Source organism: Delphinapterus leucas, chromosome 9 (assembly GCF_059928025.1).
Source record: "Delphinapterus leucas isolate spDelLeu-1000000601 "Yukka" chromosome 9, BTC_Dleu_Yukka2, whole genome shotgun sequence".
Lineage (NCBI taxonomy): Eukaryota > Metazoa > Chordata > Mammalia > Artiodactyla > Monodontidae > Delphinapterus > Delphinapterus leucas.
Window position 1 is genome coordinate 51,792,070 of NC_143137.1, and position 24,781 is coordinate 51,816,850.

Consider the following 24,781-nt stretch of genomic DNA (forward strand, 5'->3'; position numbering starts at 1 on the left):
CCATGTACTCTTGAGGGCATGATTGCCTGGTAATAATTTAAATTAACTACTAAATCTGCAGGAAACATTATTACAGTTCTTTGGGGATGCAGTGCCTGAATCCCGGCTCCCGCGTCGGCGCATTCGGGCATGCTTGGTGCCCGGAGGCCTTGCCATGGATGACCTTTCTTTCTTTCGACCTTTTCCGCCCTCCCGTGTCCAGTTTGTAGATGACCCTGTGCTCACGAGGTCGCGACAGTCCGCGCCGTCTTGGAGATGAGCGGGAAGTGGAGAGAGAACTACATTTCCCAGCTGACTCTCGTGCGCGCGCCCCTGCCCGCGCACGGAGCAGAGTGCACCCGGCGCTCGCTCCCCGCCGAGCTCTCGTCGCCCTCCGGAACCTCTGCCAGGGGATGAGGTGGGTGGCGCTAGAAACCACTTAGCTACAGCCAACCGCCCAATGCAGCACTCGCTCGCTCCCCCCGCCAGCGGAAGCGCCCGCGGAGCACAATGCAGCACTGAGGCAGCGCCGCGGTGGAGGCTGCAGCGCCGCGGTCGCCGCAACACCGGCAGGGGCTGGGAGGGGGCGGCCCAGGCGAGCCGGGGCCGCGGGGCGCGGGATCCGGACGCGGCTGCCCGGGCATGAGGAGCTGAGCGTCTCGGGCGAGGAGGGCTGACGGCTGCACCATGCAGGCGGCGGCGGCTGTATCCGTGCCCTTCTTGCTGCTCTGCGCCCTGGGAACCTGTCCCCCGGCGGGCTGCGGCCGGGCAGGTAAGTTCGCCGCCCTCTGTGGCTCCAGGACGTACCATTTTCCGGGCATCTTTGCAGCCCTCAAGCGCATTTGTAAAGAGGCATCCCCATTTCCCGAGTGCGCAGGGAGATTTTTTTGTTTTTTTAGAAGGGTGGAGAGAAGTGAAGCAAAAATACGGTGTGGATGCATTAGAAGCTTTAGGTCAAATGCCTGTTTTTCTTCTGAAGTAAAAGAGGAATGCGGAGGATGGGAGAGGGGTGCTCTGCTTCTGGGCCCCGATCCTGGATGCTCTCAGATTAGCTGGTCCAAGGCTCTGCGTCTTGTGTCTCTGCATCCTTACCAGATGGGGTCCGGGAGGGAGGGGGAGGTGGGATCTTCATAAGGGAGACGTTGGACCGCAGGATGGACGATTGTGGGTCAGGGTCATTATTTTCGCCTTTTCTCCCCAATTCCTCCTTCCCCCTTTGCTGCCTGGAGGAGACGCCTCGTTGACGGAGCTGGAGAGGAGGGAAGAAAACCGCTTCTTGGAGCGCCAGAGCATCGTGCCACTCCGGCTCATCTACAGCTCGGGCGAAGACGAAACTGGGCACGACGCGCTCGATACGCGGGTGCGGGGCGACCCCGGCGGCGGGCAGGTGAGAGGCGTGGTGCTGGGGGTGGTCCTCCGCGCGGCCCGGCCCACCCCGACCCCGCGTTTGCTCTCCGTTGCCCTGGAGATGCAATGTCTTGGGTGAAACCAGTGCAATTCTAATGCGAGTCATGCGTGGCTCTCCCTGTGCAAAAAAGAAGAGAAAGGGGCAACAAACTCCAAAAGAGCCACAGGCCGGGGGCTTTGCTGGAGAGGAGTCTGTGCGGGTTGCCTCCAGTTGTGTGGCAACCTGAGCGAAGGGGCGGAGACCCTCTCACCTCTGCCCGGCAAAAGCCATGCATAGGCAAGAAGGGATATAATATTTGAGCAGGATTTGCATCATCATTATTGTTGTTGTGGTTGTTTTAATTTTCAAAGAGAAGACTTTATGTGATTTAAGCCAAGATTGGTACTGTAGGAAAATTGGAAAAACAAGCCTAGACATCCCTAACTAAACTCAAACCTTAAAATTAAGCTGAACTGCAAGGTTCTCAGCTCACTCAATTTGTGGACATCAGAGATGTACCCATTCACCTCCACCTTCCAGAAAAGGTGTCCGGCTCCCCCCTTTCTTCATTGGTAGCAGTCCTCTGGGTGTAATTAGGGCCCTGTTGCTTATTGGGCATTTATAAAGTATGTTTTTAAATAAAAATCTAACTGCCGTTTACCCATATTTAGGTCAATATCACACATCCACAGATATACTTGAAAATTATTTTGAATTTACTGGTTAATTTAAGTAAATATTTGGGGGCTATGTAAGCATTTTTTGTATTTACATGTATCAACCTGGCAACCAGTTCACCCACCTGTAAGTACATATTAAGGTAGAACTTGTTCATGTAGTTGAAAATTTTGCACACTTCACTGAAGCAAAGGCAGGCTGAACATTTTCACATGTATAAATATATTCTTAATATTTTAAGATGTATCTTGATGATGTGATACTCAGTAATTTATCTGTAAGTGTAAAATAAGTAAAAATAGAAAAATACTACTTAAATCTGTATTTGTAGCCAAGTACTTAGTAGTTAACATTTTAACGAGATAGAAATTAACTTAAAGGGCTATAGTAATATCCATTAGTTACATTATTATAGTAGAAAATCTAATATGCCAAGCATTAATGAAGAATCCCATCATTTGAATTGTTTGGTAAATACCTATTTTATTTATTTTTTATTTGAATTTTATTTGCTTATTTGAATTAACCTTTTCCATTTTGACTTTTTTCCATAGTAAGACTGAAAAAGCATAGGACACTGTCTTATTTTTCAATACATTAGAATTATTTCTGTAGAGGAATATTCTCATGCTCAGTTACAACTTTTGATTATAAAAAATTTCAAACACACACACAAAAGTAGACAGACTATTATAATGGACTCCCAGCTTCAACCATTAGCATCTCATAGCCAATCTCGTTTTATCTACATCCTACCTATTTTTTCTCCCTTTCTGTATTATTTTGAAGCAAATCATATCATTTCAGTTATAAAATTTCACTATGCACCTCTAAAAGATGAAGATTTTTTAGAAAATGTAACCATGATATTATCATAGCTAATATGTATTAAATATATAAATGTGTTAAATATATGTAAATATATAAAATAGATATATAAATATTATATATATATTTAAGTTTGTTTGATCCGGGACCCAGATAATGTCTATAAACTGCAATTAGGTTTTTTTTTGTTTTTAAAGTCTCTTTAATGTATGGTTTCCCCCTCCATTTCCTTGCTTTTTTCCATGCAATTTATTCATTGAAGATGTGGGGTCTTTTATCCAGTAGACTCTTTCACAATCTGAATTTTTACTGATATAGACAGTGCTTTAAAACAAGTCACAAGGAGTTTCTCAGAGAGGAAGAAAGTAGAGATGCAGAAAATGCTGCAGGATTGCACCTCTAAACTCCAGAGTCTCTGTCTCATGCTGGTGATGTCTTTAGGTAGCCTCTGCCCTTCTCTGTGTTGGTAAAGACCACCACTCTTGGACAACAGGCACTGGTCAGTCCTCCTTTTTCTCCCCATTTCTGAAATACCACTTCTGTAGATTTTTTGGTTCCTAGGCCTCTCTACTTGGGGCAGAAGATACTTGGGGCCTGTGCAGCTTCTACTTCCTATAAGAATAAACCTCACTATTGAGAAGAATGACTCTGGCTTTTGGTGAGGTGTGAATGAATCGGTAGGATTTAGGTTAAACAGTGTGAGTAGATTATTCATTCAAGTCAGAAATGACAGTGAAGATCCTGTCTTATCAAAGTAATTATGACAAGCAATTATCTCACATGGTGAGGTATACATAGTGCATCTGGTTGGATGCCTGGATCACCTGGGAGCTGTAGCAGTTTACCATGCTCCTCAACTACAGTTAGTGATTACTGACTAGTAGGACTGAATCTGGCAGTTAGAGTTGTAAAGACTTAGTTGTCATAAGCCAACACTTCCTACAGTTAGGAAACTAAGGAGTGGTCCTGCAATTTGTCATTTCTTGTTTCGTTGAGAGCTGTCATTGAACCCCAAAACATAAGTTAATTCTGTATGGACCTTGTTATTTCTTTGATGATTAAAATAGACATAATTTATACTCATAAATATGTTTAGCAACTTCCTTTCTACTTCAGAAATAAAATTAGGATGTTTTTCTATCAGCTCACAAAGGTATATATTGATTTGTTTATTTGTTTATTAAAAAGGCATTTATATACTTGAGCTCATACTGTGTACCAATTTTTTGCAAGACCCTGGGGATTAAGAGATAAAAGACCCAGTTCTAGCCTTTAAGGAATTAACAGACAGGTAGGAAGATGGATGAATGGATAGGCAATTACACTCTGTACTTGTGTGTGATTTTCTGGAGGTGATCACAGAGAGCTGTGGAAGAGAGAAGACAGTGCTTAACCCAGGTGAGCAGTCAGGGCTCTCAGAGAGAGGTGTTACCTGAGCTGTGTTTTGAGGGTGAGTAGGAAGTGGCCAAATTAAAGGGAAGGGGTGGGCATATCAAACAGAAGGGGCAGGAGGTACATGGGCATGTGACATCAAGACACATTTTAAACTGCAAATAGTTAGGATTTAAGGGACAGATGAAACAAAACAGGAAACCAGAAAATAGATGCTGCAGCACCTTCATGACTTGCTGAGGAATTTGGACTTGTCCTGAAAGCGATTCAAGGATTTCAGTAAGGAGAGTTACTGACCAGATTCATGTTGTCGTGGAATAACCCTAATTGTTAGAAATGAATCATCTTTTTGTTTTGCTGCATTGGGTCTTCGTTGTTGTGCGTGTGCTTTCTCTAGTTGCGGCAAGTGGGGGCTACTCTTCATTGCGGTGCATGGGCTTCTCATTGTGGTGGCTTCTCATTGCAGAGCACAGGCTATAGGCGTGTGGGCTTCAGTAGTTGTGGCACGCGGGCTCAGTAGTTGTGGCTTGCGGGGCTCTAGAGCACAGGCTTAGTAGTTGTGGCGCGGGTGCTTAGTTGCTCCGCGGCATGTGGGATCTTCCCAGACCAGGGATCGAACCCATGTCCCCTGAATTGGCAGGCAGATTCTTAACCACTGCGCCACCAGGGAAGTCCCAGAAATTAATTATCTTAATTTCAAAGGCTGAGTGAAAGTGGTTGTTCACTTTAATTCATTGTTAAATGCCAATTCCCATACTCATTAAGCTTGTAAGAACTTAGTTACTAAGTATACTTAGCTGCTTAGTATAAATGAGTTAATATTTATAAAGCACGTAGAACAGTGCTGCATATTCTGTAAGCACTATATGAGTTTTTGTTAAATAACATTAACTCCCCCAGGCTGCTTGAGTACTGTTTAGAAATTTTATGACATTGCCTTAATGCAAAATGGTGCCCTAATTACCTGAATTTAACACATTCCCAGAAGTTACAAATTACTCGAATTTACGTAAGTGGCATCTTAACAGTTGTAGAGATGGAAGAAATGTTATAAGTCATCTAATCTCATTCAAGAATCACTTCTCACCAGGTAAGATAGAGCCATTAACCTAGAGTAAGGAAACCTGCAATGTTTTACTTAATGTTTCAGAAAGCTCACAAGAACTGTGATGGTATAAGACACCTTAATTTTACTTTTAATGTGTCCTTACTTCAGTTTTCATCTCTAAATGGAACTGCACAGTTATATTTTTGGAAAAAATTTTAATATTTTAGTTCTATGGAAATACTGGCAGTTTGATTGGTGTGAAATAATCATTCTGTTTGTATGAGTCCATATTGTAAAAGATTTCTGTACTATATGGCCAGTTACTTGAACGCATACTTTATTTTTATCCTGAATCAGATGATCAGCCCATACTGAAAGCTTATTGTGCCATGAAGGTCTAGAAATGGTAGTCAAAGAAATTATATTTGATTGTGGGTAACCTTGCTGTCCTAAAGATTGTCTGCCTAGTCTGAAGTAATTTCAGCCCTGTAAAATAGCACTCAGAACTAGACTATTCGAAGTATTTCAGTCTTCCTTTCCTCTGACTTGAAATGTTTTGTGCTGAAAAAATTGTATGTTGCCGATAATAGGATAAAATATATTTTTAATTGGACACCATGTGGGCAAGATATCACCTACTGAGTCCTACTGTTGGTTTGATACTGATGATCACATAATTTCTGTTTCTAAGAGTGAGCACCTTAATGGTTACTCCTTCTTTGCTAGCCAGGCATGATAGTTTTACTGTAGCATCAGAGGTTATTTGGTGGTTTACTTTGCTGTGTGGTCACCCCATATATTTTCAATAATTTGTTTTGCAGCCAGTAATTGCTTTTCTCTACAAGTAGCAGAATTTCTTTTTGTCAGAAGTCTTTATTGCCGGTGAATAGAGGGGCTACTTATTTTTCTATCTCATTCCCTGGAAAGTGTTGTAAGCTTCTCAAGTAGTCAAGTGCCAAGAACATAGATCTACCATTTATTATAGTTTTGATAATCAGTAATGCATGGGGAAATGCAAGATGGTCGCAGGATGGCAAGCAGTAGCTGTGCTCCATTCGTTTTTTAAATAATTGATTAATTAATTTTTGGCTGCGTTGCGTCTTCGTTGCTGTGCGCAGGCTTTTCTCTAGTTGCGGCGAGCGGGGGCTGCTCTTTGTTGCAGTGCGCGGGCTTCTCATCGCGGTGGCTTTTGTTGCAGAGCACGGGCTCTAGGCGGGGGGCTTCAGTAGTTGTGGCACACAGGCTCAGTAGTTGTGGTTCACGGGCTCTAGAGCGCAGGCTCAGTAGTTGTTTTGCGTGGGCTTAGTTGCTCTGCAGCATGTAGGATCTTCCTGGACCAGGGCTTGAACCCATGTCCCCTGCTTCGGCAGGCAGATTCTTAACCACTGTGCCACCAGGGAAGTGCCTGTGCTCTGTTCTTATGAATATAATTATCCATATGCCTAAGCATGGATGAGCTGTACTTAAAATTGGGTTGTTTCACTTGGGAGCACTGAGTCAGCTTAACCATAAGTTGTCTGCAGTACTGCTTCCCTGGCGGAAAAGGACTTCTAGGAATTACAGCTTTAGAAGTATTTTGCAAGGATAGCACAAACATCTTCTTTTTTCCTTAATGTGCATTTGTTAAACCTAAGTAGCTCAATATTGATAAAGTTTGCCACCAATCAAAACTTTGTTCCACTGACATAAATAGGAAGGAGACATTTCCCAGCACATTTTTATCCTCCTGTCAACCTTCTCTTACAGTTAAATAGTTAAAGGAAAATAAAATTTAGAATTGTAGGAGTTTTCCTTACATCTTGCTTTTAGTCTATGAGATCCCAATTTGTATATATTTCTTTTGGGCATCTTTGAAATTCTGCCCAGTGGTTTTACCATGCATTCCGTGCACAGAAGAATCTTGTCTTTCATTGCTTCTTTACAGCTACACATGGAAAACTATGAATGACTCTAAAAGCTTATGGGATGATACAAATTGTCCTTAAGTTTTATTTCTTTCCTCTTATTTCAAAGAATGCCAAGTGTTCTATCATTTTTAATGATTAAAGCCCCTTCTAAAAGCACATGGAGGGAGGTCTGCTTTCTTGTCATATAGGGTTAGTAGTACTCTGTAACTCCAGTGGGGCCAGATATTGCCACATTTATCATTGAGGATTATGCATAACCCCCAAAGGGAAAAAGGATGTTATTAAAAAGAGTGGGGGAGGGCAGAAGAAGAGGAAGAGACCTTGAGGAGAATGGCAAGAAGAAGGAAGGAAAGAGAAAACCAGGAAAAAAGAAATACTTATAATAGTGTTGTCATGTTATAGTATACACTAAAATATTTAATAATATTTAATAAACGGTAACTCATGTGGTTACTTTTTATGTGCTGAACAGTTTTCTGAGTACTTTTGATCTGTACAGTCTCATTACATCCTCACAAGAATCATGTGATAGGTAATATTTAGCTGCAAAATCACAAAGCTGGTAGGTAGCAGAGAGGGTATTTGAACCCAGACACTTCAGCTCCACTGCACTGCCTATGTGCTGAAGCACTAGGCTAACCTAGCCTTAGCACAGGAGGTCACCAACATTTCCTTAGATATCTTTCAATGGCACTGGGGTAAAAGATGTCTTACATCTGTCCCATTGGAACTATATATTTCTTGCAGCACTTGAAAATGTTTTTAAAAGTTGTATAGTAGTGAAGAAACTTGCGGAACACAGTAGGAATGCTTCATTTCTACTACCTTGAGAATGAGAATGGAATATATAAAGATATTTAACATTTAAAAGGTTAGAAACACCTCTCAAAGGATGTGTGTTTTGTTTTGGAACTGCATGTGAACATTGATTGTTATAATCTTTCTTCGTAAATCAAAGATTTCAGGATCCAGTTGTCAGTACCAAAATTATACTTGCTCTTCTTCTGCTTTAAGTTTCATAAAGCAGAAACATGAAATGTTAAAAAGGAATCCGTATTTGTGTATCCTTCTCCAAATGAAAAGATACAAAATATCTTTTGTGTCTTCATAGAACAAGTAGCTCTAGAGTCCCAGATGTCAAAGCGTTCAGGTCAAAGACATATGTAATAATAATAACCAAAATGATAGCTTCTGTGAACATCTAGCTGGATGTGTTTACTTTGGTAATAAAAGCATTAGAAAGCAAATATTGAGGGAAAGAGTTGAAAATAAGAATTAATATTTACTGAATATTTACCATGTGTTAGACACTGTGCTGAGCGATTTACATGTGTTATCTCGCATTATGGGGTAGATATTATTATACCCATTTTATAGATGAGGAAACTGAGGCTTAAGGAAGCTAATTAACCAGCCCAAGGTCATACAACTGACAAGTAGTAGAATTGGGTTAAGAATTCTCAAAGAAAATGTTAGAGATCCACATAAAATAAGCCTCTTGTAATCTTTCTTATTTAACATGTGGTTACTGTGTCATCTATGTATTGGAACAGACCTAACATTTCTCTAAAACTCTTGGCCCTGCCCTGGTCTCCTCCCTCAGTAGCTTCATTCAGGGGTGAATTGATGTCCTGTTTCACACTTGTTATATGTCTTCATTTCTAGAAATGGGTATAATTTCTACCTCTACCTCAGATATTCTTTTAACCACATGGAAATATCTGAATCTTCTAAATGGCAGCAGAGAACATCTGCACTCTGAATACTTGTTGGAGTTTAATCTGCCAGAAATTCACTTAACAGAAACTATTTATGGAGAATTATCATCTATTCCTCCATAGTGCATTCTGGGGTGGGAGTATTTTAAAAAGTCTCTCCAGGGGATTCCAGTTTGTACCCAGGGTCTAGGAGCTCTTTGTATTCTCAAGGTTTAAGATATTTTTTCTTAAATCTCCTTGGATTTCAGTTAGTCACAAGGGAGTTTGGTATCTGAATTGGTATCAGTTTTCTCAGTCACTTCCCTGACCTCTTCAATCACCTTCCAGGCTTTTCTAAAGGATATTTTGAAGGACATTGTAAGAAATATTCCTGAGAAACCAGTTACATTATTCATTGAAGTCTTGGAGAACATTACACATGGTGTCTCAGCATGACCAAGAGGAGAGATCTATCTTGTAACTGTGTTTCCTTCCTTGACTTGGATGCCAAAAGTTTCAAGGCGAATTGTGTCCTCCTCCAAAGCGGAAGTCCCAGCATAAGTTTTCATAGCAGCTTCATTCCTAGCTCATTGTCCTGTTCCTTCTCATCATCCCTATTTCAATGCAAAAGTCATCTGAAATCTCTCTCGACTAGTGATAATTTATCAATCTGGGAAGTCATAACTGTGCACATTTTCAAGCGCACGTTAGACTAAATTAATATTAGGCTTAAAAAAAAGTGATCTCAACAGGTTTCCTCTGTCCACTTTTCTAAAGTATTCCCGTTCCACTCCCCTCCTTGTCACCATTAGTCTTTTTTCTTCCTAGCGCTTGACATTCTTTTTTTTTTTTTGCGGTACTCGGGCCTCTCACTGCTGTGGCCTCTCCCGTTGTGGAGCACAGGCTCCGGATGCGCAGGCTCAGCAGCCATGGCTCACCGGCCTAGCCGCTCCGCGGCATGTGGGATCCTCCCGGACGGGGCATGAACCCGTGTCACCTGCATCGGCAGGCGGACTCTCAACCACTGCGCCACCCGGGAAGCCCCTGACATTCTTTTTAACGATTGACTTGTTTATTGTCTTTCTTTCAGTATGCCATCACTGGACGGTAAACTACATGAGAATAGTGATCTTGTCTGTTCCGTCACCACACATCTCCACTGCCTAGAGCAGTGACTGGCACAGAGTTGGTGCTTAATAAATATTTATTGAATTAAAGAGTTTTCCGTCACCCCTGGGTTCCTCATCTACTTGAAAATTTTATTTTATCTTGTAATTGTCCACATAAAACAAGCTGAAATCTTTTTTGGAATAAGGTTGGGCTCCATATGAATAAATGCATGAATAATTTTAGTCTTTTCAAATATTGAATTTACAACCCCTTTGATAATTACAATTATTTGACACAGAAATGGAGTTCAATATGCTGTATTTTAAAAAATATGAAAACATCATATAGAAAAACTGATTTTAAACTTCTAGGTGTCCTTTACTTTTTTTTTGGCGGTACGTGGGCTTCTCACTGTTGTGGCCTCTCCCATTGCGGAGCACAGGCTCTGGACGCGCAGGCTCAGTGGCCAGGGCTCACGGGCCTAGCCGCTCCGCGGCATGTGGGATCTTCCCGGACCGGGGCATGAACCTGTGTCCCCTGCATCGACAGGCGGACTCTCAACCACTGCGCCACCAGGGAAGCCCAGTGTCCTTTACTTTTTTATTTTACCTTCTGAGTTGCTTTTAAGACAGAAATCTGTTTTCCATAGAGCAGAATATTATATGTAACTTGAGTTTGAAGATAAAATTTAAAATGTTGTACCATGATTCAGAAATATCAGCAGTTCTAAAGCTAGACAGAGAAAGAGTAAGGAGCTTTAATCCTTCCCTCCCCCTGCCCCACCCTGTCTCACAATCTATTTGTTGTTTGTATTGAAACGATGTTTCAGAATCATATTCATCTGTAAGGATAAATCAACATTTTTATTCTCCTTTTTAAAAATCAATTTTGTATGAGGGGATTTTAGCACTTAGCAGTAGTTGCCCTTTTGCTGCATTTTTTTTTTTTTTTTTGTCCCAAGTAAGGAACATTAGATGACTCTTTGAACATGGGAAATCGATGATACTTCCCTGAAGCTAGACCTCAAGAGCTCACATTTTGCAAGTCGTTTTAAAATTTTCTGCCCAAGGCAGTAGAACCAGTTGACAGTTTTCTTCGACCGCTTATTCTGTTTGGCACTGAATCATGCCTCTAGCTGGTCAATTTCTATTCTTATGTTTTTGTTTTTTTTTTAATTTGCCTTTTAAGCAGGGCTCTTTGGGAGAAATTGCCTTCATTTCCTCCTCTAGTGAGGTGAGGATTTTGGGGTCAGGCTGGTACACACCAGTTGCTACTCCTGGTCAGAGCTCAAGCTTTGCTTTCAGTGGTTTCTCTTTCTTTGGATTAGATAGCAAGATGCTGCACAGAGAGTTGCCACTTCATAGACCTGGTGTCCATGAATTCCCTGGTGGATTTTTAATGCCTTTGGACTATCCTGTCAGGAGTCTGGCCTGCAACCTAGCTGTGGATCCATAGCAGTCAAGGTTATGCAGGGTAGTATTAACCTAGGGTAGGCTGGAGTCGTAGCAGTTTGCAGAAGAGTAATCTTGGGTCATCAGGCCATGGGGCAGGAGCAGGCTATGGGTAAAAGGGTAGTGGAAGGCGAGGCTCAGGGAAGTAAAAAAAAAAAAAATCAGGTCTGGAGAGGGTCCACTGGGTCCACTGTGCCAGCTCAGTCCAGTATCCTCCTGGCTCAACTAGAGAGAGTAACCTGAAAAATTCTGAGAAACTTTCTGAGTTTTTGATCTCAGCCCACTGAGGTTTCAGGGATTGGCTCCACTCTTGACTCAGGTCTCGTGTTTTTAAATAGAACCGTGTGTGTTTTAGCCAGACTCGCTCTAATGGCCCTTGGGATTGTTTCCACGCCCTCAGGAGCTTTAAGTGTTTGGTTCAGAGGGAGGGACCACTTTCTCCTCCTTCTGCCCCCCTACTCCTGTCCCCCTCCCTCTTCCTCCACTTCATTCTCTTCTCCGCCTCCTCTTCCTCCTCTTCTTCTCCTCCTTCCTATTTTTCTTCTTTATTCCTTATTTTCCCTCCTTCCTTCCTCCCCCAAGATCATATTCTTCACTGGTCTTGTCTAAGGCTCTGCAGGCTAGTGGGAGGGGGCTTTCAGGGGCCCGCTGTTTTCCCCACTAACGTAGTTCAGATTGCAGACTGTGCCTGCCCTGGATCAGGAGATGACACTTACATAAAGATTGATTTCCTAACTCATGTGACAGCTGATGCTCTGAAAAATCACACTTAGTTTGTGCAAAATGGGCAACAAGCTCATTTTACATGGCATGTGGTACGTGTTTAAAAAAAATGTATGTTAATAATGGAAGAGTGTTTGTAAGTGGGAGTTTGGAAAATTTGTTCTTATTGAGATGGATAATTTTGGTGTCAGTGTCCATTTGTTATAAATAGTGGGTTATTTTCAAGATTAGTTTGGTATCACCTGCAGTTTAGCAATAGTTAGGAGTACTTTGATGTGCTTTTCAAGAAAACTTTAGGGAAGTGTTTAAGAAGAAGAATGGGAAATTTTTTTTTACAGATACATTAACAAATTTACCATTGTGTTAAGTAATCAAGCCATCATGTCTTAGAAAGAGTTTTATTGACTATGATAGAAACTTAAACACCTTTGAAGGTAATGGAAGTTTTGATGCAGCACAGGAAAATCGTTCTTATGTTTTACAAAAGTATACAGCTTGTTTAGCTATAAACAGCACATTGCTTTTTTTCAAACTGATTTCCTCATAAAAGTACCTGAAAGCTTGGACAGATATTGATTGATAAGAAGGTGGGCAAAATTCAAGTTGTGTTCATTGCTATCACCAAAGGTGAAGCCATTTCTGACTGGATGAGTGACTAGAGACGAGGCTATTTCACCATGGTGTGTAGCAACTTTTGTTGGTCCTCAGCATCCTCCAGGGTAAAAAGAGGTGCTGAGATACTATGAACTTTTCATTTAATTTAATTTCTGAGGTAAGTTTAGCATGATGTCCTTATAGTTCTTAATGATCTTGCATGGACAATGTTCTCTCATAATTAATGAAGGGAAGGTACTATTCATTCATAACTTAACCAATTTAATATGAAATCTACTTGAGGTCATTGACTAATGAGTTTTTTAGGAATTTTTTTTGAGTGTTCTGATTATGAAATCCTGAAGTTTGCAGTTGTCCCAGGGTGACGGGGTAAGAATTATTTCATTTTAATTTAGGGAAAAACATGGTGTGAGGGCATAAATAAAAAAATACCCATTTTTATTTCTTCCCAGCGTTGAGCTCAGAGCCTTGTACATAGCAAGTGCTCAAAAAGCAAATGAGAACTGGATGACATCATTGATGTCATGACTTAGAGAGCCCTGTTCCGTTCTTATGCCTCTAGACCCCTGTTGTTATATCAGGTTTTCCCTGGTCGATTATTCTTTTTCTTTTCTCTCATCTCTTTCTTTTCTCATTTCTCAGTTCAGGCTCTGTCACGTTCCTGTTGCCTCTTTCCATTTATCGTTTTCCTGTGAACATAGCCTTGCTCTGTTCACTTTCCCTATGACCCTTGGTTTATTTTGTATTTTTTCCCCTACTCTCTTTCTGTCAAATGCCTCTTTTTCTCTTAGCAACTAAAGTAAAAACAAGTCTCTGAAAGGTTATTTATATTCAGTGTTGGGAATCATCCCTGTTGCCTGTTGTTAGACTGACTTATTTTGGGATTTGCAAAATGTGTTATAGTTCAACAAGCTTCCCACTCTACTACTTACCTTTAAACCTGTTTTTAATGTGGTTTTTCTTTTTCATTTGTTGTTTCTTTTATTCCCCTTAAATTGTCCCTCATTCATTCCCTTCTTTGGGTGTGGATTGCAGTGAGTTTCACTTCTGCTCTTTGCTGTTGGAATAGTCGCCTTCCGAAAATCATTCTCCTTGTTCTCTCTGCTCATAATCCCCTGGACTTAAACTCTGAGTTATGTGTCTGGTCCATCCTCCACAATTTCTGAGCGTGTCACTTCTCAGAGTCTTCCAGAGGGGTCCATTGCTCCATTGCTGCAGGATTCAGACTCAGCATTGAGCAATGACGAGGCACTTTTACAGGTATACTAATAGTTCAACTTCCCTCACAGGCTTGGCATAAAATTATTCCTGATCGTGTGTGTGTGTTGGTGCAGGGGTATTGGTGCACTGATCGTTTGGGTGGGTTAATAGAAGGTGTCCCCGTGAGATGGACCCTAAAGTTGGGCTGGAGCTTTGTCATTCGTTTTCACCATTATTTGTTCACTGCTTAACGCTCTGCCTGATGGATAGGTGGTACTCATCCAATATTTATGGTCTGCCTTTGTTTCAATTTTCAATCTCAAAGATGCAGAAAAAGTGTTCTGTGACCATTTATGTTCTTCTGATGTATTTCCAACCATCACAGTATTTCTTTCCTCCGGATTGTTAAAATCTTTTGTTGGGATGGGTTCGAGAGGAGCACGGGCCTCCTTCCACATTTATACCTTATCCCTGACCTCTTTCTTCCCCTTCCCTCGGCGTACATTCTTTTTTTATTATTATTTAAAAAATTTTTTTTTTTCCCTCCGCGTACATTCTTGCTGGCCTGACAGAGCCACCCTTTCGATATAGAACGCCCAGGTTCTGTGAGGATCCCATCACGGTGAGCACCTGAACTGCAGTAGCTGTCCCCCTTGCTTCACGTGTGAGGCAGGGCCATGAGGATAGGAGAGAGAAGACTGGAGAAAGCAGTGGGAACTTGGACGATGATTGGCAGACCGATATTCTACCATATAAAGCCACCTTGCCATCTCCCGGCTGCTTTAATCACTGTGACAAAATCATTCATGTCAGTTTCTAGCCCTGTCTCTCCCAACACAAATAAATCCAAGCTATTTAACCTTTGTGTGTGACTTTATTCATCAGACTTTGCCATTTGCTGCCTGGAGCTGCATTTTCTTTAAGACAATGATGTCTGTCTTCTGGGAAAGTGACATATAGTATTTCTGATAGTTCTGAACTCGTATGACATATTTAGCTAAGGAGTTTTTCTGATATTTGTTCGTGGAGTTTTGATTTTTTTTTTGAACCAGGGACAGCATCCTCTTTTTTTCCCTGTAACTAAGCCTCCAATACTTTCTTGTCTAATATTTTGTTTTATTTTTATTTTTTTCTCAATCTTTACCTCCCTATTGTGGACTAACAAGTTAATATAAAATATTTACTTTCTGGAACTTCCCTGGCCATCCAGTAGTTAAGACTCCGCACTTCCACTGCAGGGGGCACGGGTTCAATCCCTGGTTGGGGAACCAAGATCCCACATGCCAAGTGGCAAAAAACAAACAAACAAAACTCCAGGGAATTATGCTGAGTAAAAAATATTTGCTTCCTTTATTTCTTAGGTGGTAGATACTACTCTTATAGAACTATTACTCTATGAAACCTCCATGCTCTAAAAGATATGCACATTTGATTTAAATCAGAAAACACACTACTTGAGAATAGCCACTTTGGTATAAGTAGAGACCCTAGAGAGGGATGGCCCTCTGAGCTGTTCTCAAGCATTAATATCTTAGTGTGAATGAAGGATTGATCTGAAAGTAGGTTTATGATGAGAAAAGAAAGTAAGGGCTTGTGTCAGGAAGGGGGTCCCATGTCAAAATGTTAAGATTAAGTAACTGGCCCACAAAAATGAACTCTTTAACATGACTTCAGCTGATTTAGTATAATCTCAGGAACAAAATAATTCATATTTTCATTATATATAGTTATAAGGCCATTATTGAAGTATAATTTGCATACCATAGAATTCACCCATTTAACATTAGTGTACAATTCAAAGTTTATTAGTATATTCAAGCAATTGTGCAAGCATCACCATAGTCAGTATTAAACATTTTCCTCACCTTAAAAAGAAATCCCATACACATTCCCCAGACTCTCTCCCACCCTGCCTAGCTGCACCCCCAGCCCTGGGCAACCACTAATCTACTTTCTGTCTTTATAGCTTTGCCTATTCTAGACATTTCATAAAATGGAATCATAGACTATCTGGTCTTTTGTGACTGGCTTTTGTTACTTAGCATAATGATTTCAAGGTTTATCCATGTTGTAGCATGCGTTTTTACCTCATTCCTTTTTTAAAAAAAGTTATTTATTTTATTTATTTATTTTTGTCTGCGTTGGGTCTTCGTTGCTGCGCCCAGGCTTTCTCTAGTTGTGGCGAGTGGGGGCTACTCTTTGTTGTGGTGTGTGGGCTTCTCATTGCAGCGGCTTCTCTTTGTTGTGGAGCGCAGGCTCTAGGCGTGTGGGCTTCAGTAATTGTGGCATGCGGTCTCAGTAGTTGTGGCTCGCAGGATCTAGAATGCCGGCTCAGTAGTTGAGGCGCAGGGGCTCAGTTGCTCCGCAGCATGTGGGAATCTTCCTGGACCAGGGCTCGAACCTGTGTCCCCTGCGTTGGCAGGCAGATTCTTAACCACTGTACCACCACGGAAGTCCCCTCATTCCTTTTTATTGATGAATAACATCCATTATTTATCCATTCACTTTGATGGAGATTTGGGTTGTTTCCACTTTGGGGAAATCATGCATAATACTGCTATGAACGTTTGTGTTAAAGTTTTCGTATGAACAAGTGAAAACACACACATACACCAAAGATCAAAACAAGTGCGTTGTGAAACAATACTTATCCTTGAAGCATGCAGTGTATGCTTTTCATTCTACTCTGTTCTTTGACATTTTCTAAAAAATCCTGGCATGGTTCATTAAAGTGATCTCAGAGCCTTCTAATGGGTCATGATCTGATCCACAGTTTAAAAAACTGTCCTACAGGATTCCTTACAGGGGAGCCTAGCAGTACCTGTGAGGCAGCTCTGGCTAAGGTTTTAAAGATTGAGTCGTGTGCCTCCTGGCAGCTCCCAGCTGTTAATTTTTGTTTCTTATAGTTTTCTTGGCAACAGTATTAAAGACATCTCTGTGGCTGTGTTACTCACCCCTGAGCTGTTATGTGTGGCATCAGTGAAATCAAGCACGTGAAGGTGCATATGAAAATTTCTTCAAGACAACTTTTGTTACTTTTTTTAATTTTAAAAAGCTTATGTTTTGAAATAGTTTAAATATACCAAAAAGTAGATAGAATAATGTGACAGACTTTGATTTTCAGTCTCTTATCTTGATACAGGTAAAGTAATTGAATTCATTCCTTTTTATTGCTGTCTGGCTTACCATTTTATAAACCTACCCTCATCTATGTATTTATTTTCCTATCAATGGCATTTATAGATTGACCCTGTTTTGTTTTGTTTTTTTTTGCGGTACGTGGGCCTCTCACTGTTGTGGCCTCTCCCGTTGCGGAGCACAGGCTCCGGACGCGCAGGCTCAGTGGCCATGGCTCACGGGCCTAGCCGCTCCCCGGCATGTGGGATCTTCCCAGACTGGGGCACAAACCCGTGTCCCCTGCATCGGCAGGCGGACTCTCAACCACTGCACCACCAGGGAAGCCCGACCCTGATTTTTTGATGTTATAAGCAGTGTATGCCATTAATGCATATATGTGCATGTGTTTCTGTGGGGCATATATTTAGAAGTGAAATTGTTGATTCTTAGGGTTTGTCCCTTCTCAACTTCTCCACATATTGACAAATCACACAACGATATACCAATTTATACTCCGCCCATGGTGCATGAGAATTTCTGTGTATCCCCATCTTTATCATCATTTGGAATCATAAGACTTTAAAATTTCTAACAATATTATGGGTGTGAAATAGTGTCTGATTACTTTGCTTCCCATTTCCCTGATGACTAATGAGGTAGAGCACCTTTGGTAATCTGTATTTCTTCCTTTGAATGGCCTAGTTATATACTTTCCCCATTTTTCAAGTGTCTTTTTCTTATTGATTTACAGGCATTTTAAGTATGTTATGGATTCTCTCCTATTGTTTATCTCTGTTGCAGATACTTTAAAAATTGTGGCTTATCTATTCATTCTCATGGTATCTTTTGTTGTAACAGATTAAAAAAAATTTTCTTGGTGTTATCCATATCGATTCTTTTCTACATGATTGTGTTTATGTATTACTATACTACTGCCGAATCTACTATAGTTTTAGAATAAGTCTTCATTTTTAGTAAAACGACTCCCTGTTATATAGTTTTCTTCTAAGAAAGTATTGTAGGATGGTGATTAAGAGTTTAAGAACCTGGAATTAGAGTGCATGGATTCAAAGCCCACCTTTGCCACTAACTACACTTAATTTCTCTAATCCTGAGTTTTTACACCAATAAAATAGGAATAAGAATAGCGCCCAGCTTATATGTTGTGAGGATTAAGGAGATAAAATGCATAAAGTTTGTAGCTGAGCATTTGGCCTATGGTAAGGGCTCCGTACATGTTAGCTCTTTTTTTTGTTGTCGTTTTTTTAGCTCCCATAATGATTATATCTTGGTATAAAACTGTTTGCCCAGTTTCTTGTGTACACAGATCACTAGATTTCTTCGATTGTTTTCACAAGAGCTGTGATTTGCATCAAATGTTTCAGGAGGGTAGAACAATTTGGACCCTCGTTCTAATTCTGGGTCCCAGCTTTGGTCTCACTGCATTTTTTCCAGGAATTTAACAAACCAAGTTAATCTTGTCCTCCTACTCCCCCAACCCCCAATATAATATTTGTTCAAACATCAGGTGGGATTTTTTTTTTTTAATTAAATGAGTAACAATGCAGCTCCATTACTTTGGGATGGGAAGCATCTCTGCCTTAGTTGAGCCCTCAATAGTCTGTATCCTCATAGGGCTGCTCCCAGCTGGGAAGTGAGAAAAGGAAGGGAGGGCACAACATGAAGAGATTAACGGGCAGTGAGATAAAGGTTGGACTCATAGTTCCCAAACTAGGCTGAGTGTTGGAAGCTATATTTTTAATTTTAGTAGAGGATAGGATGCTCCATTTAATAGCTTGTTTTATTTTATTTAAAAAAAACATGTTTTAAAAACATGTTCAAAAGACAAAAATCGGGCTTCCCTGGTGGCGCAGTGGTTGAGAGTCTGCCTGCCGATGTAGGGGACACGGGTTCGTGCCCCGGTCCGGGAAGATCCCACATGTCGTGGAGCAACTGGGCCCATGAGCCATGGCCGCTGGGCCTGTGCATCCGGAGCCTGTGCTCCGCAACGGGAGAGGCCACAACAGTGATAGGCCCGCGTACCACAAAAAAAAAAAAAAAAAAAAGACAAAAATCTAAGAACTTCAAAAGACAAAAATCTAAGGGAACAGACAGTTGAGGAAGAAGGGCTCCCAGAATTTTATAAAAGGTAGCACTTATTATAACAAAGACCATTCCTCTTCTGCATTTGAATTAAGTTTATGACCACAATCTTCATTTTTAATATAGTTTTTTAATAACAGCTTTATTGAAATATAATTCATGTACCATAAAATTCATCCTTTTAAAGCATATGATCAGTGGATATAGCTTTTAATGAAACTTTTAGTCATCCTCAGTTCTCAGTTTTCCCTTTCTCTTTTGGCTCTCTACTTTTTGTCATTCTGTTGTTTTTGGTCCTGTTGTAAACCAGTCGTGATAATCAGTTCCTTTGCTCAGCTTCTTGCTAAGCCGACGCAGCCCAGCATTAGATGTGGCCTTCAGCTCCATGGAAGAACTTCCATTTTCTTGTAGTGGATTCCCATATTTAATAAATATTTTAACACTTAATCAATCAACCATGTGTTCCTGAATTTCCAACAGTTTTCAACAGTCTTTCCAAAATCTGTTATTCCAAAGTTAGTTGTTTGTGTTATTTCTTTCTCAAGAAATAATTGGGTTAGAAGAAGCCCATATGCTTTTCTTTTAGCATCATATGCCCACTGCAGAAAGTGTTCAGCAAGAGCAGCTCCAAGTGCAGATATTATTATTGCTGGTGGTGGTAGTGGTGTGTGTGTGTGTGTGTGTGTGTGTCTGTCTGTCTGTCTGGAGAGTCTTCGTGGAATAGCCCATCTCCATAGGGCCATTGAGTCTGTTTTAGTTCTCACATTTCGCTCAATGAGAGAAAAAGCTACACTTGTCTCTGCACCTCCTGGCCCTTGTGCAGTTGGGTATTTTAGTTATGTTTGAGCTATTAATCATGCCTTTTTATAGCTCCTGTTCTCTGCAGCGTGTTTTCACTAGAACTAGAGATTCTTGATTTCTCTTTTCCTTGTTCTATCTTTGAATAATGAGGGAACTGAGAAGATGGAAAATATTTAATAGACTTAGATTCCTGTTCCTTTTATGATAAAGTTTAAACTTGCCAGATTTGCAATTAAAATTTTTCCATTGGTTCTTTTATTTTTCAGATTAAGGCTCAATAACTGTTTTGGGCAATTTTAACATTGTGTGTGTGTGTGTGTGTGTGTGTGTGTGTGTGTGTGTGTGTGAGAGAGAGAGAGAGAGAGAGAGAGAGAGAGATGGAATTAATTCCTGTGATTTGGTTTTTGAACTGACGTTTAAAAAATTTACTCCCCAAATATTTATTGAGGATGTACTACAGGCAGGCACTATCTGACTTCTTATGATACATCAATGAATTAAAAAAAAACAAACAAATTTGTTTCTTCATGGGACTTATGTTCTAGTAGATAGACAAAAACATAATAAAGGATAAATTATTTAGTATATTAGAAGGTGGTAAGTACTATGGAAAAGAAAAGAAAAAATTATAGCATGGTAATGGACATTGGGAGTGCCGGGGTTGTAGGGGACATAGGTTGTAATTTTTAATAGGGTGATCCAATAGGCCTCACAGAGAAGGTGACATTGGGAAAAGCTTGAAGGGAGTGGGAAGTGAGCCAGGCTCTTCTGTGTAAGAGCCTTTCTGGAGGAGAGAACAGTTGATACAATGACTCCAAGGCTAGAGCATGACTGTCAAGTTTGAGTAACAAGACTACTACTCCAAAGAAGGTGGGTGATGGAGGATCTCAATGAAAACTGTATTGGGGGCTTTCCCAGTGAAGTTATTTGAAAGTATCCGTATCTCTGGCGGTATTTTCAGTTTCATTATATGTTCTCAAAGGATTGTATTATCTCACCAAAGAAGACCACACAAATTTTCACTTGAGTGGCTGAATGTAATTCATCTACCACCCCCAATGTACATTTCCCCCAATGTATTGCACTTGGATTCTTCTTTGCAAGAGGGTATTACTTTGGTGCACTTAAATGTACTTCTCTTTTATGTTTATACATGCATGGCTATGGATCACTCTTTCTGCAGGATGTTTTATCCTGTGTAGTTGGTAGATATTTTTAGTGCTAGCCTGCCATAAAGCTTACAAAGTAACACATAGTTTCTACTGTGCCTAACAGATGAGAGGCATACTTTCAAGTCATCTTTGAACGTATCCTATTTCACAAATGGAGGAAATAGGTCTAAATTGCACTAAGAGAGTTCTGTTAGCTATTGAAGAGGGGAAAGAAGATGATTCAGTATTGGGACAAACTACAGTTAGAGGTTGAGGAACTGTCTCAAAAACATGCAAAATAGGCTCAGCAATCATTTTCTCAAGATGGTTTTGAGTAGATGTTTTCTCATAGGTGGGAACTGAATCACATAACTCATTGAGGTTCCCTAAAGCTCAAAGTTCCATCCTTCTCCCTCTGAACTATAGATAATACACATTTCAAGTCATGTAGCCAAGTGGCTACAAACTCACCAACAAATGTTGATTGAATAAAATGAGCACAGGGACACAGGTAAGAACTTTTTAAGGAATAGAGTGCATATGCTGGTAAAGGTTTTACCCTCTGTAACAGTGATAGTGCCTATAAACTACTGGAGAACTAACAAAGAAACCAATAAAATAATTGGTTTAACTGACGGTATGAAAGCAACCTTTGTTAGGGTTATATTCCTGAGAACTAGCAATACTTCCCATTTTGGGCTAATTTACAGTTTGCAAATCCATCTTATTGTCAGATAAGAGTCGTCAGATTTGTTTTAAATTTGTAAGTGAGCATGTGCTTTGTGTCACACGAGGTACTGAGTGCTGGGAATACAGAGGCACTTGGTCCAGAGTTGAGAATGGAGGGTGGTGTAGCTGTGAGGCGTGGACCTCCAGGAGAGAGGAATAGAGGAACTGTCATCTGGAAGTGACAAGGGAAGCAAGAATAATTCTGACTTCAGGACGTAACACAGAATTCTCGTCATGCACCCTCAGACTTCGGCCGCTCATGTGGTGTAATAATAAATAACATCGAGGGAACTAGACTGTTCTATATACTTTATAGGTATTCAGTCTTCTCAGCAATCCTCAGAAGTCGATACTGTTGTTCCCATTTACTAAATGGAGAAACGGAGGCACAGGGAGCTTAAATGACTTGCCCAAGATTGTTCAGTTTGGGAAGGGGTGGAATTTGAAACAGGAAATTTGGCTGTGGAGTATCTGGAGTCTTAGCCACTACCCTATGCCGCTTTTCATAAGTAACTGCTCACGGTTCTAAAAGAGAGGGGAAACTCTTCAGGACAAAAGAGTTTAGTACTACTGGATTATGTCACTGCCTTGTACAAGAGTAACATGTTTTACCAGACCATACAGATCTGTGGGCAGGGGTTGTATCTTTCATAACATCCGCTGTGGTCCTCATGGAGTCCTGAGCACAGGTAGGGTTCAGGACGTGATGGTGGTGAGGGAGGGGATGGGACCTGCAGGGGAAGCCAGAGAAGGACAGAAAGGATGGCTTGGCGGCAGTTTGCTGAGGATGCTGATCTAGGGAACATTTTGGTCAGGAGGCTTTGCCAGGAGGCAGCTTCCCAGAAGCTCAGTGGGGTAGTTCAGAGTGACGACGTACACACTTCTCAGAAGTAAAGACATTCTCCCATTTTCTCCCAAAAAGACATTTCAATTAATAAATGAATTGAAAAGTGACTTCTGTGTTACTTCAAAGTATTCATTTGCTTCAGAGCAACAAGAAGTAAAAAGAAACAAACAAACAAAAGCTGTTATAAAACGAACAGAAAGAAAGGCTGTGCCCAGAATTTTTCCTTTATAAGAGAGAATCAGGATATCTTGTAGGAATCCTTTCTTTAACCCAGTGTGTCAGAGGCACAGAGGCCTCGTTAAACTGCCGTAATTTGCCCCCGATAGAGGCAACAACTATAGAGTTTGGTTTATTCAGCTTTATGTCAAAACACATCAACAGCATAGAAGCCTGTGTCATGTATGGAACATTGAAAACAGTTCAGTGCCCCTGCATGCTTGCTCTTTTGTTAAGGCAGAGAGTTTAAACAGAGGGAAGCATGAATGGCTCTAATCAAGCTATTGGCTCCCAAGCTCCACTGACGCGCCTTCACAAGGTCGTGGCTCCCTGTGATCCTATCTGTGAATCTTTTTTGTTTTTTGGATCTTTTGTTTTTGGTGTTGTTGTTTTGGTCACACCACACGGGTTGTGAGATCTTAGTTCCCCGACCAGGGATTGCACCCAGGCCCTCAGCAGTGAAAGCACCAAGTCCTAACCACTGGACACCAGGGAATTCCCTGCCCTTTGTTTCTAACACAGAGGAGGTCAAGTTCCATCAACCTTTGACATGATATTGTTCCTATCAAGAGCCGAGTTCATGCCAGTGAAGAAAAGAGTGGTCAGACCTGGATTTTCTTTCTTTTTATTCAGACACAAAGTCATAACAATAGTTAGAAATCTCCGAAGTTTTGTCTTGGTTTTTTCTTGTAATGAAGACATATTTCAGGCCTAAGGGATAGTCTACATTTGATTCTGACTTTACATCACTAGACACTGTTACCTTGTCCTAGGTCTAGAGACCCTCCAGTGAGGATTTATATCCTGTCTCCATTTTAGAGCAGCAGTTATTCCTTCTATTAGATCTTTTTAGAGTTGAACTCACCAGCACTACAGAGTTTACTTGTTTTAAGTAGTAATTATTTTCTAGGTTACAGCTGACTACAAGCTATTCCTGCCATGATGTATACACAGGTATGCACACACATGCATGTGCGAGCATTATTGGATGTACAACGGATAAGGTGACTTGGTTTGGTGAGGTTTTCTATCTCTCTCAATAGCAGTATCTCTTAGAATTCCTGCTTTAAGAGATTATTTACAGTCAATGTATTTTTAAAAGGCATTTCACTTTTCTAGGGAAAGTGTTTAGTGCTAAGGATTAAGTAACACGATTGATCTACTTATTGCAAGGGGCAGTAGTCACTAGTGCCAATAAATAATGGAAGTGCAAGGAAAAGTAATGTCTAGAGTTTTTTCATTACTCTTGTCCAACAGAGTAATTTCATTATTTTGCTACCCCTTAGATATTTCCTAGTAGCGTGTTTGAAAATTTTTACTCTTTAATTTCTTTAGATTCAGATGCTTTTGAAGTCCATATCCCAGAAAAACTATAGATCTTATACATGTAATGCAGCACATTTAACAAAAATTTTCTCATTGGGTATTCGTTTTCTAATAAACATGCATCATGAATGGATTCTTTCAATTTCCCTATAATTAAAGGGCAAGGAGTTACCCTTCAAAGCAGCTTGGAGACACCAGCTGGTAGTATGCGGAAGCCCATCAATTTAAGAATTTGGGGGGCAGATTCATGTCATACTAAATCTCTGTAGCAGATTCTTGCTATGTTCTAACCTATGCACACATTGAAAGATTCCATATTTCTGAGACATGGTTTCCTTAGGGATGGCTGGTAATCTGCATGCTTGCTCTTAATTGGTCAAGTTCTCTCTCTCTCTCTCTCTCTCTCTCTCTCTCTCTCTCAAACACACACACACACACACACACACACACACATATCCATTCCTTCCTTCATTTCA

At 40.7% G+C, this 24,781-nt stretch overlaps 1 protein-coding gene across 4 annotated transcripts in view; it reads left to right on the top strand.

The window, feature by feature from the left end:
* Window positions 1-651: 651 nt before the first annotated feature.
* ADAM22 (ADAM metallopeptidase domain 22) overlaps window positions 652-24,781 on the top strand; it is a 245,454-nt gene continuing 221,324 nt past the window's right edge. For all 4 annotated transcript variants that reach the window (XM_089917606.1, XM_089917605.1, XM_022585104.3 and 1 more), the window contains exons 1-2: window positions 652-751; window positions 1,209-1,366. In XM_089917606.1, the coding sequence (XP_089773732.1) occupies window positions 667-751; window positions 1,209-1,366 (243 nt within the window). In that variant the 5' untranslated portion in view covers window positions 652-666. The remainder of the gene's footprint in view (window positions 752-1,208; window positions 1,367-24,781) is intronic.